The 18,491-nt window shown below is 38.1% G+C and overlaps 1 protein-coding gene across 1 annotated transcript in view; it reads left to right on the forward strand.

Annotated features, from left to right (window-relative positions):
* The window catches only part of mmp23ba (matrix metallopeptidase 23ba), a 32,184-nt gene extending 14,214 nt beyond the window's left edge, over positions 1-17,970 (forward strand). Inside the window, exons 3-8 of the mRNA XM_062998550.1 lie at positions 1,944-2,083; positions 11,740-11,907; positions 12,900-13,064; positions 14,409-14,519; positions 17,172-17,298; positions 17,520-17,970. Coding sequence (XP_062854620.1) covers positions 1,944-2,083; positions 11,740-11,907; positions 12,900-13,064; positions 14,409-14,519; positions 17,172-17,298; positions 17,520-17,694 — 886 coding nt within the window. The 3' untranslated portion in view covers positions 17,695-17,970. The remainder of the gene's footprint in view (positions 1-1,943; positions 2,084-11,739; positions 11,908-12,899; positions 13,065-14,408; positions 14,520-17,171; positions 17,299-17,519) is intronic.
* The last annotated feature ends 521 nt before the right edge of the window (positions 17,971-18,491 follow it).

Raw genomic sequence — 18,491 nt, forward strand, 5'->3', positions numbered from 1 at the left:
CTCTAAAATCAGTCAGCCAGCAGAGAACGTAAATGCACCAGTTATGAGGAACCCTGGTCCGGCTTACCAACCCTGTGAACAACAGCCAATTGTTGTCCATGTGGCCGCCCGGCCGAATGACAGAGCTGAGATTCGGTACAATGTATTTGAAATCCCAGCTCTGGTGCACTAGCGTGTTTTAACGCTGCGCCACCTGAACAGACCCATTATTATTGTTTTATTTATTTTTATTTATTTATTTATTTTGTATTTTCTCCCTTTTTCTCCCGATTTTTAGCATGTCTAATTGTGCTCCCTCTCTACTGGTGCTGACCCTCGGCCTGATTGTGGAGAGCGAACTGACACGTGCCCCCTCCGAAACGTGAGCAGTAGCCGACTGCATCTTTTCACAGTTTAGTTTTTATGCGAATCCGCCTTGTGCACGGAGAGCCACACCATGATTGCATTATTCCTCCACTCTGTGCAGACGCCATCAATGAGCCAGCAGAGGTCGTAATTGCACCAGTTATGAGGTCTCTATCCGGCTCCCTACCCTGTATGAACAACAGCCAAACGTTGTTCATATAGCCGCCCAGCCCAGCCGGATGGCAGAGCTGATTCCATACAGTGTATTCGAAATCCCAGCTCTTGTCCATTATTATTTTTTTGTTCCATCTTTTAATATTCCTGCTTGATTTTTCCTGTCTTTATCATATGTAAGTGTGACATGTTTGTAATAAACCTGTTTTTTTCTTCTGTCACCATACGTGCATGATGCAGGTTTACTTTCGGGTATAGTGATAGGAAGTGTTGAATTTGAATGAATAAAATACAATCCCTTATCTATTTGTTTTTTATTTGATTTTATGATTAGTTTGTGAAACTGTGAAACAAAGCTATTTCTTGTTTTTGTTAACTGACAATAATAGAATCAAAATCGAGAAACGGCCCATTTTCCTGTTTTCTCGAATTTTCCAAGCTATTTAAAAGCACCGTCACCTTGGTGTATGTAAACTTTTAACCCAATTGAATTTCGAATAATGATCTGATTGTAAACATTTGTTGGAAAAATTGCTTGCATCATGTACAAAGTAGACATCCAAAACAACTTGCTGAAACCATAGTTTGTTGACATTGAATCTGTGGAGGGGATAAAAATGAGTTAGAATTTTTTAAATGGGAGTTAAAATGGTTTAAAACTTAAAGTGTATGTAAACCTATGACACCTGTGTGATATTATTTGATGCCATAGATAAGCTACATAGTTTCCCAAAGTAGAGAGTAGGATAAGGATTCATTTCTTAAGCATCAGGTTTTAATTCCAAAATCACAGATGTGTGGACAGATATGACAAAAGCTGGATGTTTAACCAGTTTTATCAGTGGAATTGGAATAAAATAAAAAATGCCTATTTGAAAGAAAGATCTATGGGTATGTGAAAGAAAAACGGTTTGGTTGAGGGGTTTTATGTATCTCCAGAGATCCAAATAATCACTTTATTGCATAAATGTTGAAAAGGCCTCTGACATGTCTCAGATGCCTCTCACAGAACTAGATCTGTTCAAACAGCTGGTAATGTTCAACGTTCAAGTTTATTAGCAAATGAATATCATCTCAGTTGGAGACATAGATTATCCTGGCCCGAGTCTCAGTGGGTCCAGTTTCCCTGGAATCACTGGACTCAATGTAATAACACATCCCGGACAGGGGCCTCAGCCATCCCACCCCAGACATAGCCAACCATGTCTTTATGTAATTGCCCGACCGGCCAGTAGCAGTTGCTTAGGATTTAAACCCTGAATCCTAGCTGTAGTAGGCTGGCCACACGAGTGCCCAGACTTTGGTTTAATAATAATGGTAAAAAAAAGCTTCTTATAAAACATGAATGAGTTGTGAAAAAAAATTATTTCACTAATCCTATCCTGTGCCATAAAATGTTAACTATCCCTTATATATCTGTGTAGACTGCTGTCTTACCCAAGGAACCTGATGAATGCCAGTGACACACGCCGGGGCATTGCCAGGGCCTTCGCCATGTGGAGTGATGTCTCACCTTTCAGCTTCAGAGAGGTGCCTGCTGATGAAGAGGCGGATATCAAAATTGGTATAAGCATAATATTTCCTTTTAAATAAAAATACATAGTGATATAGAAAAAATTGTACACCTGTGCACTTGGATTATTTGTGTAGTAGCAAGTGATGTAGCTTAGCGCTGAATGTAAACACGGTAGAAGTATAAGGACAAAATACTCATTCATTCATTTCATTTCAGCTGCCTTTTTGGTCAAGGATACAGTGGGTGTGGTGCAACCTGGGAAAACACAATTTACTTGCTTCTGTATACCTAAGGTCAGTTTGGAGTAGTCAGTAAAACGTTTGAATATTTTGGGAGAAAAGAAAACCAAGTGGAAACATGGACACCAGGAGAACATGCCAAACTCCTATTATTGCCAAACCCATCTGCAATTAATTAGGACTCAACTGCAATCAATTAGTTATAAAGACAAAATGCTCATTCATTTGCACTAACTGCATTGTTTTGGTCAGGGATACAGTGAGTCTGGTGCAACCAAGGAGTCTTGTTCTGGACAAGAATACACCCTGAACAGGGCACCAAGCCGTTTCAGAAGAACACACAAACAATTTACTTGCTTCTGTATACCTGAAAATAGTTTAGAGTAGTCAGTAAAACATTTGCATATTTTGGTAGGAAGGAAAACCCAGTGGAAACATGGATACCAGGAGAGCATGCCAAACTCCTATTATTGTATAAACTCACCTGTAAATTAATTAGGAACACCTTTTTCATACTTATATTCTTTGTCATTTTATAGTTGTACATAGATGCACTTTTTGGGTATACAATTACTGACTGTAGCCATTTGCTGTTCTGTACACTTTGGTACCCAAATCTACTTCATCTGTAAATGCAAAAAGACCCCTAACAGTCAAATGAGGTAATGCAATGGTTTGTTAACTAGGTCTGATTCACAGTTCACATTCCAGTTCATCCCAAAGGTGTTCAAAAGCACTGCCGTCAGGGCTCTCTGCAGACCACTGGATTTCCTCCACACACTTGTAAAACCATGTTATTATAAAACTCACGTTATGCACGGAGGCATAGTCATGCTGGAATAGGAAAGTGACTTTCCCAAAATGGTACAAAGTTAAGAGCATATTGTTTATTTAATTTTATTTTATTTCCATCAACAGCTTTATCCAGGTCAGGGTCACCTCAGATCTGGTTTCACTGGAAACTCTGAGCGCAAGGCTTGTTGTGTCTGTGTAGATGCCTGGACAACTGATGACATTGCTGAGATTTGCATAATAGATTGCGTGCGCCACCAGAGTGCCTTATTGCATATTAAATAGAATTAATTTTATTCATCTGTTTAGCAGTGGGTGTGGTTAAAACACCTGAACTCTACCAAACAAAATGTCCTGTGAATAAACTTACAAGATTGGTATAACTAATAAAGTAGCTGGTGAGAGTTATTATGTTTGTTTGTTTTCAACCTAAAGACAAGTTACAGTCAACACCTTAGAAATAAATGACAAAAGTACAGTTAATAAAAACAAAACTAAAATGAATATCAATTGTAATAACAGTGATTCAGATCATTTGTAAATTGAAAAAGCAGATGCAAGGTAATGAGTGGAAAGAATAAAATGGTGTAATATGAGAATGTTTATTCAATGGTTGGACTGTAGAGGCTATAAAAGACTGATTTAGTCTTTGTTCACTTTTTTGTTTGTTTTATTTTAGAATATGCTCACAAGGATTTCCTTGGCATCCATCCGAATAAACATCGTGTATTGCTTGTATGTGGTTGGCATATTTGCGGGGTAGTGATTTTTTTCTCCAGATTAAGAGGAACACCAATGATATCTCAAACTATGCATATTTTTTGATAAGGGAATATACACCGATCAGCCATAACATTAAAACCACCTCCTTGTTTCTACACTCACTGTCCATTTTATCAGCTCCACTTACCATGTAGGAGCACTTTGTAGTTTTACAATTACTGACTCTAGTCCATCTGTTTTTCTGCATGCTTTGTTAGCCCCCTTTCACCCTTTTTTTCAAATGTCAGGACCCCCACAGGACCACCACGAAGCTGGTATTATTTAGGTGGTGGATCATTCTCAGCACTGCAGTGAAAATGACATGGTAATGGTGTGTTAGTGTGTGTTGTGCTGGTATGAGTGGATCAGACACAGCAGCGCTGCTGGAGTTTTTAAATACCGTGTCCATTCACTGTCCACTCTAATAGACACTCCTACCTAGTTGGTCCACCTTGTAGATGTAAAGTCAGAGACAACCACCCATCTATTGCCACTGTTTGAGTTGGTCATCTTTTAGACCTTCATCAGTGGTCACAGGACACTGCCCACAGGGCGCTGTTGGCTGGATATATTTTTGGTTGGTGGACTATGCTCAGTCCAGCAGTGACAGTGAGGTGTTTAAAAACTCCATCAGTGCTGCTGTGTCTTATCCACTCATACCAGCACAACACACACTAACACACCACCACCATGTCAGTGTCACTGCTGTGCTGAGAATGACCCACCACCCAAGTAATACCTGCTCTGTAATGGTCCTGGGAGAGTCCTGACCATTGAAGAACAGCATGAAAGGGGGCTAACACAGCATGCAGAGAAACAGATGGACTACAGTCAGTAATTGTAGAACTACAAAGTGCTTCTATATGGTAAGTGGAGCTGATAAAATGGACAATGTGTGTGGAAACAAGGAGGTGGTTTTAATGTTATGGTTGATCGGTGTAATACTGTACTTGGTATTAATTTAATAAAGTTATCAGGGCTCCATGATTTAACAGATATCATCATGAATTTGAAAAATCAGGAATGAACCCAGACGTGCATGGTATTGGAATTTGGCTTTGAAAGTCTGTGGCAGTCACAGGGACCAGTTATGTACAACATATGGCCAGAAGTACACACGTGGACAAAATTTTTAGTACCCTCTCGTTAAAGTCTCTGAAATAAATTGAAACTGACAAAAGTAATAATAAATAAAAATTTAATGAAAATCAGACATTGCTTTTGAATTGTGGTTCAACAGAATAATTTTTAAAAAACAAACTAATGAAACTGGCCTGGACAAAAATGATGGTACCCTTAACTTAATATTTTATTGCACAACCTTTTGAGGCAATCACTGCAATCAAGTGATTTCTGTAACTCTCAATGAGACTTCTGCACCTGTCCACAGGTATTTTGGCCCACTCCTCTTGAGCAAACTACTCCAGCTGTCTCAGGTTTGAAGGGTGCCTTCTTCAGACTGCATGTTTCAGATGTTCAATAGGATTTACATCAGGACTCATAGAATGCCACTTCAGAATAGTCCAATGCTTTGCTCTTAGCCATTTTTGGATGTTTTTAGCTGTGTGTTTTGGGTCATTATCCTGTTGGAGGTAGGGCTGTCACGCTAACCGCAATTTTGAAATACCGCGGTATAGATCAGCCAACCGCAGGGCATGCCAAGCAACCGCAACACCGCGATGTTCACGTTTTTTCTTTTTTTTTTTTTTTTTTTTGTTGCAAAGTCCAGCTTGTTTTACGCTTACATTCGGGCTTAATAAATGTTAAATAAATTCATAATGAAAATGAGCTAAGAGCGCCATTTTCCCGTAACCTGTTCGCATCCGTTGCTGCTGAGTGTCAGAGTTTGTGTTTTAAAATGGAAACAATGGCCACATTAATTATAGGCAAGTTTATTAATGATCAAATTGAGTTCACACTGAATAAAATACTTGTAATTTAGACTATATTCAAACAGCCTTGGCATACTAAAGCACTTAATGACGGTTAATATGGCATTGCAGCCTGCAAATATTCTCTTGCTGGCTTGCTGGAATTATTTAAATGTATTTTTTATATATAAATAACTTGAAATGTAGTATATATTGTTATGTTAATTATACCTACTAAATAGATAGTTAACAGTGGCGCGACAACCAGGTTAGATTTCCTCTGCTCTCTAAAGTCGCATGCAGGTACAGTACGTGTGTATTAGTGTAACGAGCACCATCAGAGAGAGTTTTTAGTGCCGTCAGGAACATCACTACCCCACTCAGATCCTCTCTGGAACCACATCAGGTGAACATGTTGGTTTTTCTAGCGCGCATGATAACGCAGGTTTAAGGTCTTACAGACTTTATTCTATTTTTTTTTATCATATTTTGATTAGATGTACATTTAAAATATTTAGTCTAAACACTTTTTTTTTCATTTCACAGTGTATATCTAGCCTAGGCTAGAAGCTAAATTTAAACCTTTTTTAAAAGAGAAAAGACGTGCATTCTTATTGCGCATCCCTGCTCTGTTCTGTATTTAACAATAAACACGCACTTGATTTGTCTTAAAGCTGTCTCATCTTTGTCATTATAAAGCAATAATATACTGAATCGTAGCCTAACAATAAAGCTTGTTTATATAGCTCTAAAATCCAGATAAATTAAGTAATTAAAAAAAATAAAAATAAATTGGCGATATTACCGCATACCGCGGTGTTGAGCCACGCTGAATACCGCAAGGGGAAATTCTTTCACCGCGACAGCCCTAGTTGGAGGACCCATGACCTGTGACTGAGACCAAGCTTTCTGACACTGGGCAGCACATTTCACTCCAGAATGCCTCGATAGTCTTGAGATTTAATTGTACCCTGCACAGATTCAAGATACCCTGTGCTAGATGCAGCAAAGCAGCTCCAAAACATAACTGAGCCTCCTCCATGTTTCACAGTAGGTACAATGTGGTTTTTTTTGTATGCTTTATTTTTGCGTCTGTGAACATAGAGCTGATGTAACTTGCCAAAAAGCTCCAGTTTGCTCTCATCTGTCCAAAGGACATTCTCCTAGAAGCTTTGTGGCTTGTCAATATGCATTTTGGCAAATTCCAGTTGCGCTTTTTTATGATTTGCTTTCAACAGTGGTTTCCTCCTTGGTCGTCTTCCATTAAGTCCACTTTGGCTAAAACAGCGACGGATGGTGCGATCTGACATTGATGTGCCTTGACCTTAGAGTTCATTTCTAATGTCTTTGGGCTCTTTGGTTACCATTCGTATTATCCATCTCTTCAATTTGTCATCAATTTTCCTTTTTGCGGCCACATCCAGGGAGGTTGGCTACAGTCCTATAGACCTTAAACATCTGAATAATATGTGCAACTGTAGTAACAGGAACATCAAGCTGCTTGGCAATGGTCTTATAACCTTTACCTTTAACATGTTTGTCTATAATTTTCTTTCTAATCTCCTGAGACAACTCTTTCCTTAGCTTTCTGTGGTCCATGTTACACACCAAAATACCAAACAGCACAGTGACTACTTTCCACCCTTTAAATAGGCAGACTGACTTATTACAAGTTTAAAGACACATGTGATGCTAATTAAAGAACACACCTTAGTTTAACATGTCCCTTTGGTCAAATTATTTTCAATCTTTTCTAGGGGTACCATCATTTTTGTCCAGGCCAGTTTCATTAGTTTGTTTTTTACAATTATTCTGTTGAACCACAATTCAAAAGCAATGTCTGATTTTTATTAGTTGATTTTCAGTAAATGTTTATTCATTATTACTTTTGTCAGTTTCAAGTTATTTCAGTGACCATTGTGGGTTCTTCTTTCTTTAATGGAAGAATACCAACAATTTTGTCCACGTGTGTATGTGGGCATTTATAAAAGATTGCTTTGTCAGGAGTAGAGGTCTGCAGCGCTACAGGTGTGATAATATCGGGTAATTAAAAAGAGGATTGCCACCCTCTCCCATTTTTCTACAGTAACAACCTCTAGGCCTGGATCAAATTTAATGTTCCAGTTTATGCCAGGCGACTGGAGTTTCTGACTCTTATTTATCTACTTTGTGTAGTATGGGCTTTTTCCAAACAGCTGCCACAATGTTGGAAGCACAGTATTTATTTTATATGATTAACTTGATACATATGTTAGCAAGGTGCTACACAGACATGTTTGGCTATGTTAAGGCAGGATATCCAAAGCCCTGTGATGAATTGGTGCCCTGTCCAGGACAACCTGTTTTATGCCCAACGTTTTTCTGTGTTACAAGATCCACTGTGATCCTGACCAGGTTGAAGCAGGTGAAGCAATCAGGTGTGGCTGAAACACTTAAACCGAGGGGTATGCACACGCGTTTAGTCATATATTGTTAGCGTCAGCCATCTGTGTTAAAAATAAATATCCAAATATTTATTTACATTTTTGGCATTTAGCAGATGCTTTTATCCAAGCGACTTACAATTATGACTGAACACAATTTGAGCAATTGAGGGTTAAGGGCCTTGCTCAGGGGCCCAACAGTAGCAACTTGGCAGTGGTATGGCTTGAACCGGCAACCTTCTGATTATTAGTCTAGTACCTTAACCACTAAGCTACCACTACATCAATTCAAGTTTTAATCACAATATGTTTATAAATTGTTTGATACAGACCTGGTGCAACACATTAAAATTCCTTTGTCTTACTTTCTAGCATTCGTAAATGTGACTTGTTTGTATTACTAATAGTTTTAAGGTTTGCTCATGTTTAACCAATGAAATATCAGAATAGTAGATCTTTAGATTTCATCCTGGCACAAAAAATGTCCATCTAAGTGTCTGGCCTTGATTGCAGACATCATTTGTTAACATATTATGTCTGGAAACTCTCAAAAACGAAACAAGTGAACAGAAAATAATTGGTTCCATTTGTCCCCGAATAGAGAATAGATCTCTTTAAAGACACAAGTGTGGATGTAATCCAGATTTTGTGCCACCTTTTTGTAGTTTTATTATTTGTTACAGAGCCAAAATGGCAGCCGACTTGCTTTCGACTACACATGGAATGCCAAAAAGCAAGCTGGACCAAAAGACAGAATGTTTATTTAATGTCATATTTATTTGACAGAGACAATTTATCTAAAGGAACTTGAAGACTAAGGCAGAATACAATCCAAGCACAGTGTTTTTTTTTTTTTATTAGGAGTTTGGTCCACAACAGCTTTACTATTGGTAAAATAACCTGCAGAACCCAAACCAATGCTCTGGTTAGTTCATTTGCATTAATTATATACAACCCCAAATCAGAAAAAGTTGGGACAGTATGGAAAATACAAATAAAAAAACACAGAGTTCCTTACATTTACTTTGACTTTTATTTGATTTCAGACAGTTTGAACCCAAGATATTTCATGTGTTGTCTGCTCAACTTCATTTAATCTGTTAATATACCTCCATTCCTGCATTTCAGGCCTGCAACACATTCCAAAAAGGTTGGGACGGGGGCAATTTAGGGCTAGTAATAAAGTAAAAAAAAACTAAATAATGATGTGATTCCAAACAGGTGATGTCAACAGGTGATTGTTGAAATGTTTAAAAACAACGTACCTCAAAGAAAGATTGGAAGGGGAAGATTGGATAGATAGATTGATAGATTGATAGATTGATAGATTGATAGATGGATGGATGGATGGATGGATGGATGGATAACTTTATTAATCCCATAGGGAAAGTCATATTACAGCATCTCCAGGTACATTAAAGCAAAAAATATTAAAGAATTAAAGTACAAAGTATTAAGTACACAAGTAATGTTGTACACACTATGTAATTGAATCAATAGAATAAAAAATGTAGTGTCATATAAAAAACTTAAGAAGTATCCTAGCAGTAAATATTTTAGATGAGATATGTAATATGTGATATACTAAACTGTTGTAAGTGTTAAAAAATAACAGATATGTAGTATAGTCTTTATAAACATAGTGCTAGAACATGCTCCATGAGTCTGTCCTGATAGTAGTTTAGTGTTTGATGATGTCCCGAGCTAGTGAGGCATTATACAGCGTGATCGCTGCTGATATAAACAATCTCCTGTACCGTTCCTTGTTACAGAGTTGGATGAGTTTGTTAATAGCTGATATAACCACATGGGCAAGGGATTACTTTAGTAAATCTTTGTAAAGCACTACAATACAGAGTTACATGCACAAATGCCACTTAAAACTTTACTGTGCAAAAAAAAGGCCTTATGTTAACCATGTCCAGAAGCGGCATCAACTTCTCTGGGCTTGGAGGCATCAAGAATGGACCATCACACAGTGGAAACGTGCATTGTGGTCAGATGAATCAGCATTCCAGATCTTATTTGAAAAAAAAAAAAAAAAGAGCGTTGTGTTCTCTGGACCAAAGATGAAAAGGACCATCCAGACTGTTATCAGCAACAAGTCCAAAAGCCTGGGTCTGTCATGGTATGGGGCTGTGTCAGTGCCCTTGGCAAAGGTCATTGACACTTCTGTGATGGCAGTATATGCTGCCTTCAAGACATCACCTTTTCCAGGGACGTTCATACATTTTTCAACAAGACAATACAAAACCACATGCTGCACACATTACAAAGGCATGGCTGTGGAAGAAGAGGGTACGGGTACTGGACTGGCCTGCCTGACCTGTCCTCAATAGAGAATGTGTGGAGAATTTTGAAAGGAAAAATGCGACAACGACGACCCCGTACTGTTGCACATCTTAAGACGTGTTTGCAGGAAGAATGGGACCGAATAAAACCTAAAACACTAAATCGCTTGGTATCCTCTGTACCAAAACGTCTTTTAAGTGTGGTGAAAAGGAATGGCAACATTACCAAGTGGTAAATGCTTTACTGTCCCAACTTTTTTTGGAATGTGTTGCAGGCCTGGATGCAGGAATGGATGTTTATTAATAAATGAAATGAAGTTGAGCAGATAAAACATGAAATATCTTGGGTTCCTATCCTATCTGCAATAAAATAAAAGTCAAAGTAAATGTAAGAAACTCTGTGTTTTGTATTATTTGCATTTCCATGCTGTCCCGACTTTTTTTCTAATTTGGGGTTGTAAAATAAACTTTCAGAAGACCCTCATCTGTTGAACCATGACTGTGCCTCTGTTTCATTAAGACATAAATTGACAAGTGGTGTAGAAGAAGTACAATAACCCGCACAGAGCACTGAACCAAACTCACTCCCAATGAACACCTTTGAGTTGAATTAAAACATTGATTGTGATCCAGACCTGTTCCTTTAACTTAAGTGTCTGACCTTAAAAATGCTTTTAAGACTGAGTGCACAAATCTTCACAAACATATAAATCTTGTGGAAAGCCATCCCAGTATTAAAGGGTGCATTTCCATGTTAATGCCCATGGTTTTGGAAAGAGTTCTTAGATTGCAACAAGCTAATGGTCACGTGTCTACATACTTTTGGCTTTATAAGATATATGACAAAAATATCGATTAAATACATTAACCATGTTTGTTATTTTAAAGTACATGTAAAAATGCAAGTTTTTTTACAACTTTTGAAATCGGATTGAATGGCGGAATTGGAACAGATGAGGCGAATCTTAAATTAAAACCGAAGTACGCAGTAAATCTGGCTCATGTCTGTGCATAAAAATGCAATGTGACACATAAATGGCTGCCTTTTGTGGATTCAATGGAAGTTTGGCAGTCCTTTGGACTTTCTGGGATAAATTAACCAATACGTCTGGCTTTGTGGAATCCCTGCCAAAGTCTGTGACAAAAACCAGAGCTTATGAAATAACAGGCAACCCCCATGTAAACATATTTCACACAGGCTTTGAAAGTTGTTTTTTAAGCTTAATTGTGTGTTCTTCTCACATTTATGCCTTTTTAGAGACCTGGCTGCTTAAGTTGCTTACTGGTCAGTTTTCTATGTTGAAGTCTTTGCTTGATATTTTGCAGGTTTTTACCCAGTAAACCATACAGATTGTCTGCAGTCCCACCTGCACCACTGTTTTGATGGCATCACAGGTGAACTGGCACACGCTTTCTTCCCCCCCACTGGAGAGATCCACTTTGACAATGACGAGTACTGGATTTTGGGGAACATGCGCTTTAGCTGGAAGAAAGGCCAGTGACTAAGTTCAAGCAAAAAAGTTTTAGCTAACAGATTTAAAAAGAATTTCTCAGTCAGTGTTGACATTAAAAAAAAACAGTTGGTTTCTGTGCCACGTCCTGCTTAAACAAAAAAATATCGAGGCAAATGAATTAATTCTATGTGATAGTCTTTAACCTATACAATACAACTACTACATTTAAATCAAGTAAAAAGTTAACTTGGTGTAGATGTACGGAGAGACTTTGCACTGTACAGTGTTGTACTTAAACCTCTCTTATAAATAATATTCTTTTATGTATTTATTTCACCACCTGCTCATGTAATAGAAAATACAGACTTCATACTGTGCCATCATGATATTTCTTGAGAAGAATATCATACTGTAAGAACTTAATGTTGGCACATGGCTAAACTACAGTTATGTGCGTAATGATTTAACAGTCAGGCACGTAGACTTAAAGAAACTGCCAACTTGAAAGTTGTCGCAGGAGTTCACAAATTCTTTTTTAGCTGTTAGATAGGATTGTTTTGCTGCCAGGATAGTACCAGTAATTCGACATCAAAGATTGACCAAAATATGGGCGCAAACATGCTAGCACACAAGAGCTGGCATTTCAGAAATGCCTTTCGGCAGGCTGGGCACCTACACATACAACGATTGGCTTCTTGTTCGGGGGGGGGGGGGGGGATTCCTCATAACTAATGCAATTACAATCTCTTCTGGCTGATTGATGGCGCCTGTACAGAAGACGAGGGATAATAAGGATCAGGTTGTATCTCTTTGTACACAAAGCTGATCCACATATAAACTCGCCTCTTGCAGGAGGGGGCGTGTGTTAGTCACAGCTCTTCTTAATCAGAGTGGAGGTCAAAATTAGTAGAGAGGAATCGTAAAGCAATCAGGTAATTGGATACGACTAGATTGGGAGGAAAATTGGGTAAAAATGCAAAAAATATATATTTATAAATGAATAAAAATGTGTTTTTTGTCTTTTCTGAGCAGGGGTCTGGCTGACTGACTTGGTGCACATAGCAGCTCATGAGATTGGACATGCACTGGGTCTGATGCACTCGCAGAACCCCACAGCCATCATGCATCTTAACGCTACTCTGACTGGGCGAAAACTCATAACACAAGATGACGTTTGGGGTCTACACCGACTTTATGGTGCATAAATAAACAAATTTGTTATAAAACACAAATGAATGATTTAAAAAGAAATGTTTTGAAATGAGAGCAACACATTGGCACAGTGGGTAGCACTGTCACTTCACAGCAAGAAGGGCTCAGGTTTGATTCCCCGGTTGGGCGGCCAGGGTCCTTTTTGTGTAAAATAATTGTTGTGTTGGGCATCATTCAGGTTCGTTTTTACAAAAACCAGGCAAGCATTGATGATTTTCTTGGATAGTTTATTTCCTTATATGGTAGAGATAAAGACTGGCCATAGGTAAGGCTAGAGATGTCTGTGGCTCATTAGATTTTTTTCTGCAACTGTAAGGTCAGCCAGTACACACAATTATGGTTCTCACTGTGGTTCAAAGGAGTCATAGAGCCTTAGAAATATTTTTGCAATCTTTTCAGTCATTTAATAACAACTTGTTCACCCCACAAATATAGTTTTATTTAAATTAAGAACTACAGCGCCCAGGTGGCGCAGAGGGATATTCCCCTAGCACACCAGTGCCGAGAGTCTGAACTCCTCGGTTCGAAATTCGGCATTGCCACCGGTTGACTGGGCGCCATCTAGTGGGCATAATTGGCAGTGCCTGCAGCAGACTCTAATTGGCCTCTGTGTCTGCTAGGCGGGATGACCGGACTATGTGGGTGGGGTCTTCGAACGCTGTGCAAGGACCCTGATTATCAGATAGAGGCGCCTGTGCAGAAAGCATGGGCAAAAAGAAGGGGTTTGCTAGGATTGCGCACGTGTCGGAGGAGGCGTGAGTAGCAACATACCCTCCTCAAATGCAATCAGGGATCTCCAGCAGCGGAAGACAGGTTGACTATGCTAAATTGGAGAAAATGAATTAATAAATAGAAAAAAAACTACAAACACAATACAGTAATGACACTTTAAGAATTTTTTGTTTTAGCAATTATAAAAACAAGCGGTTTTTATGAGGTTATTTGCCTGTTGAAAATGTTGTTCTTAGAATAAATTAAATTATGTCAGCAGTGCTATCAGCCTATTGGGTGTCTACACAGACATTAGAAAAGGCATCCAGCGTAAAACAGTGTCAACTGAGGTATTATACGGACCAGTATGAGCTGTGGCAAACCCCTGAATACAGGAGCAACCAAAAGAAGAAAAAAACATTTGGACAAAATGTGTTGTTTTAACTCTGGTTCTGATTGTCTAAAAGCATGTTTGGTTTAATAGTGTGACATCATTAAATGTAACATGCATAACAGAGCACTTGCTTTTTTAAACCAATGCATGAATTCTTTTTTAAGTTCTTGTTTTCATGCTTATTTTACTTCTTTCCTCATTTTTCTCTATGTTTCTCCTGTCAGGATGTCTGGATAGATTATTTATCTGCCCTGCCTGGGCCAGGAAAGGCTACTGCGAAAGCAAAAGAAAGCTTATGCAGAAGCACTGCCCACACAGCTGTGATTTCTGTTACGGTAAGAGAAGTTCAATTCTTCAGAACAGATGCTGAAATAAATCCATTGGTTATCAGTAACAGGGGAGCAAAATATCAGTTACTCAACTACAGCAACTATCCAAAAGAAAATCTGGAAGCAAAGATGAGTGTTGGAAAAGTGCCAAGCTGAGAAACATAAGTTGTTCTTGCAGGTGCATTTAGCAGCTTTGGTTACAGAATCTTACTGAAAATGTTGAAAGCTCAGAAATAGGGAGATTTTCCTCATGCAAGTTAAAATGTCAGGTTCAGATACTTGGATTCTTGTACATCATTATTATTACTAATACTGTTACTGTATAAAGCAAACAACATATTGAAGTATATAATAAAAAAAAATTAAAAATTAAAAAGCAGTTGGGTGGGGCCAGAGTCTAATATACTATCCCTTTTCCGCCAGCCTAGCCCACTGTGCCATGAGTGTGTCTAAGGGAAGGCCGAATTAGGATTCATGTTCTTGACCCTGCTACAGCGACTCCTTGTGTCTGGCTGAGACAAGTGGCAGAAGATATAGAATCCATCGCAGGGTCTTGGTCATCCCCCCTCAAACATAGCCGACATGTCTGTAGAAGCTCGATCGGCCTATAGAACCACTGGAGATTAAAACTCTGGATTGAAGCGGTAGAGGGCTAGCGTACTTTACCATTGCACCACCCAAGCACCTTACATTAAGTATTATAATCATAATAGAAATATCAATTAAATTGAGTATTCTAATTTACCAGAATGTAATGGCATGAAATATTATTTATCCCTTTCCTAATTGTTTACATTTTTGCGTAAACTACACATTAATTATTTTTAAAAGCACCTTACTAAGCTACTTTATGTTGGTTTTTCCTTTATATATCTACAGTTGTAAGTGTACATCAACTAAAACTACACATTCAGGGATTCTATAAGCTTAAAAGTCTTTTGTTTACAAATCTGTAAAGCGTTTAGCTGAAAAATTCATCACCTACAAGAAAACATCGGGAATGATTGCTTCCACAAGCCTGGTGGGGATAATCTGGTTCCTATTGCACTTGTGGTAAAATTGGGTCTGTAGAGGAACATGTGAATACAAACCGCTGGAATCTCAGAATGTGGCTTGAGCGCTTGATGAATTAGTATCCATTTTGTGTGGACAGCGACCAAAGCATAAGCAGTGTGGTTACTCACTTAGAAGTCAGTGAAGATTCCAAGTAATTGTGTATAACGTGATCGTTAGTTTATTTTCAGAATGAGTGTAAATTTTAAACAGTGGTGTCTGAGGTTGGTTCTGGCAGATCAGTTTTGCTTTTTCTAGAAAGTAAAGGGAGTTTGGTCAAACATCAGAATGTGAAGATTTAAAGAAGTACGTGACGACAGCCAAAGAAGTGTCCTGTTATAAGGAAATAATGGATGAGATGGAGGAAAGAAGTACTCCGCCGAGTTCATTATTTCCTTGTACCGGACAGTTCAACAGCTGTTATCTTACTTATACCATGTCCATGAGCCAGTGTTTAGAACACAGGATTTTAAAATGTTTTGCATTGTTATAAATAAACACTATGAAAAAACAAACTTCACTTATTAAACCAGTTCTTCACAGCCAGATGGGCGATGTGCTGCAATGGGGCCAGAGAAAATGCAAATTAACCAATAGCATGATTGGAGCTCAAAATAAAACAAATAGCAAAATGTAATCTAAAAGGAAACCAAATTATTACTTTAAATGTGTATTCAATAAGTATTAAATAAGTATTAGGTATAAAATCTCTCTTGTGACCCAATCTGAATCTCAAGGTTGGAAAATGCTGACATTAATAATGAAGTCATAACTGAGCATCTGCTGTGATGTTAATACTTTCATCTACATTTTTATTTTGGCTTCTTTTGATTCCCTAATGCAACTTTTCTGCCTATTTGGCTTCTGCAGACATAATAAAACTAAACTGAAATGAAACTTTTGACAAGATCTACTATAAAGCTGTTCTCTTATAATAAATGAATTCATTCAGCCATTAAGCAATCTGGATTTTTAATGGACATGGCGTAAAATGTTTCAAAATACGTAAAGATGTTATACAGTTATATGCAAACTTTTGGGCACTCATGGCCAGGTGACAATCTCTTTTATTTTTAAAGAGAAAAAAGTCTTTAACTTAAAAGCCAACCATTTTCTGCAAATTGCAAATACATAAAAAAATTGTAACTGTGGGCACTCGGGTGGCACAGCGGTAAATTACACCAACTTGCTAACACTTGGATTCAGGCATTTTAGATCGTGTTTAAATCCTAATTTCAGATCTTGAAGCATGTTAAATTTAGGGGACTGTAAAGGCAATTCCATAAACTTGCATGTCTTTTGTCACATTTATTGCCAGAATTTGCTGACATTTAGTGAAATACATTGTTCCATTTACATGTGTGAAATTTCATGTGCCACTGGCAGCCACACAGTATGACAGCCACTCCTATGCTTTACAGATATTTTTCACAAGTATTAAGTTTGAGGTAAGAAAGGTAAGATATAAAGTGGCAGCTGTATTGGTTTACTACTTTTTTGCTTACAAAAATGAATAAATATTTCATTTGTCCAGGGATGCCCAAAGTTTTGCAAACATGCATACATTAAGTGCTAAGTACTGACATTGTCGCATTGCTCAAACAGCCTTCCCGTTTCCCACACTTGCGCCGACTCGGACACCGCCACGGACCAAACATAAGCTGGTGGCTGAGGGAAGAAAACTTACCTTCCGCTGTGGAAAGAAAATTGCTTCAAAGCAGGGAAAAGTGAGGTGAGTTAATTTTGCAATCACCTAGCAATAACAAACCTATCAACAACGTGGGATACAATAGCAACCATTTCGCACCTTCCCCAGTAGAAACGTTTTATTACGCAGTTTGGATGCTTTTATAAATGGTCAAATATATTGTGTTCATCAATTTTCTTAATCATTGTCCATATCTTTGAAGTTTATTCATAACCCACTAACCTTGACCACCCTTTTTTTTGTAGCTGGTATAAAGACAGCGAGCTGCTGGAGTTTTCTCATCCTGGCTACATCACCCTGAAGGACGACCACATTATCATTGTGGCTAACGCTATCAACGAGGGTACATACACCTGCATCGTAAAGAAGAAAAACAAGGTTTTGACAACCTATTCGTGGAAGGTACGAGTGCGCTTCTAATGACGAGCCCAGCACAAAATGAGATGGTGCTGGACGAATCCAAACACTGGTTCTGTCCCAAACCAGTGCAACATTTGCTCTACATCATAATCTGAAGTCTGTGATTAAGTGCTGTATTTAAGAAAATGGAACAGAGGCAAAACTATTGAGATGGAACCTCATTTACCTGGTACACAATCTACTACATTTATATGTAAAAGCTATTATCTGATGTCAGGGTTGTTACATATATTGTTTTTGTAAACGTGTTTCCTCGGGTGCTAAATAAAACTACTTTGTGACTTTTTTAGTATTATTTTGGATTATTTTAAGACAGTGTGATACACTACTTGAACAAACTTATGTGGACAGTAAGTGGGCAAACATTAGATCCTTATATTTTTAAACATCTTACTCCAAAACCACAGATCTTAAATGTATCTGCTGGTTTAACAGCATCCACTTTCAAATGATTTTGGAACATGACAAATGACTAAAAAGATTTTTGTTTACTCACCTACAAGACGGTCACAGTCAGGTATTGGTCATCATGGCGCAACACCCTGGTCCCATTCCATATCACCCCAAATCTTTTCCTTAAGGATCTTACTTTGTGCGCAAGAGACTGCAATGCTTAAACTTTATGCTAGAGCATACACTAGAAAAATTGTGTTCCTCTAGCTTGGGTAAAGATTTAACTAGACTGGAACTGAATATGTACCCTGTCAATCCAGAGCTGAGCTGGTGTTGCTTCTAGATATTCCACTTATTTACAGTTACAGTAATTTCACAAACAATTTGATAAACTGACTTAATTG

This window comes from Trichomycterus rosablanca, chromosome 7, assembly GCF_030014385.1.
Source record: "Trichomycterus rosablanca isolate fTriRos1 chromosome 7, fTriRos1.hap1, whole genome shotgun sequence".
NCBI lineage: Eukaryota > Metazoa > Chordata > Actinopteri > Siluriformes > Trichomycteridae > Trichomycterus > Trichomycterus rosablanca.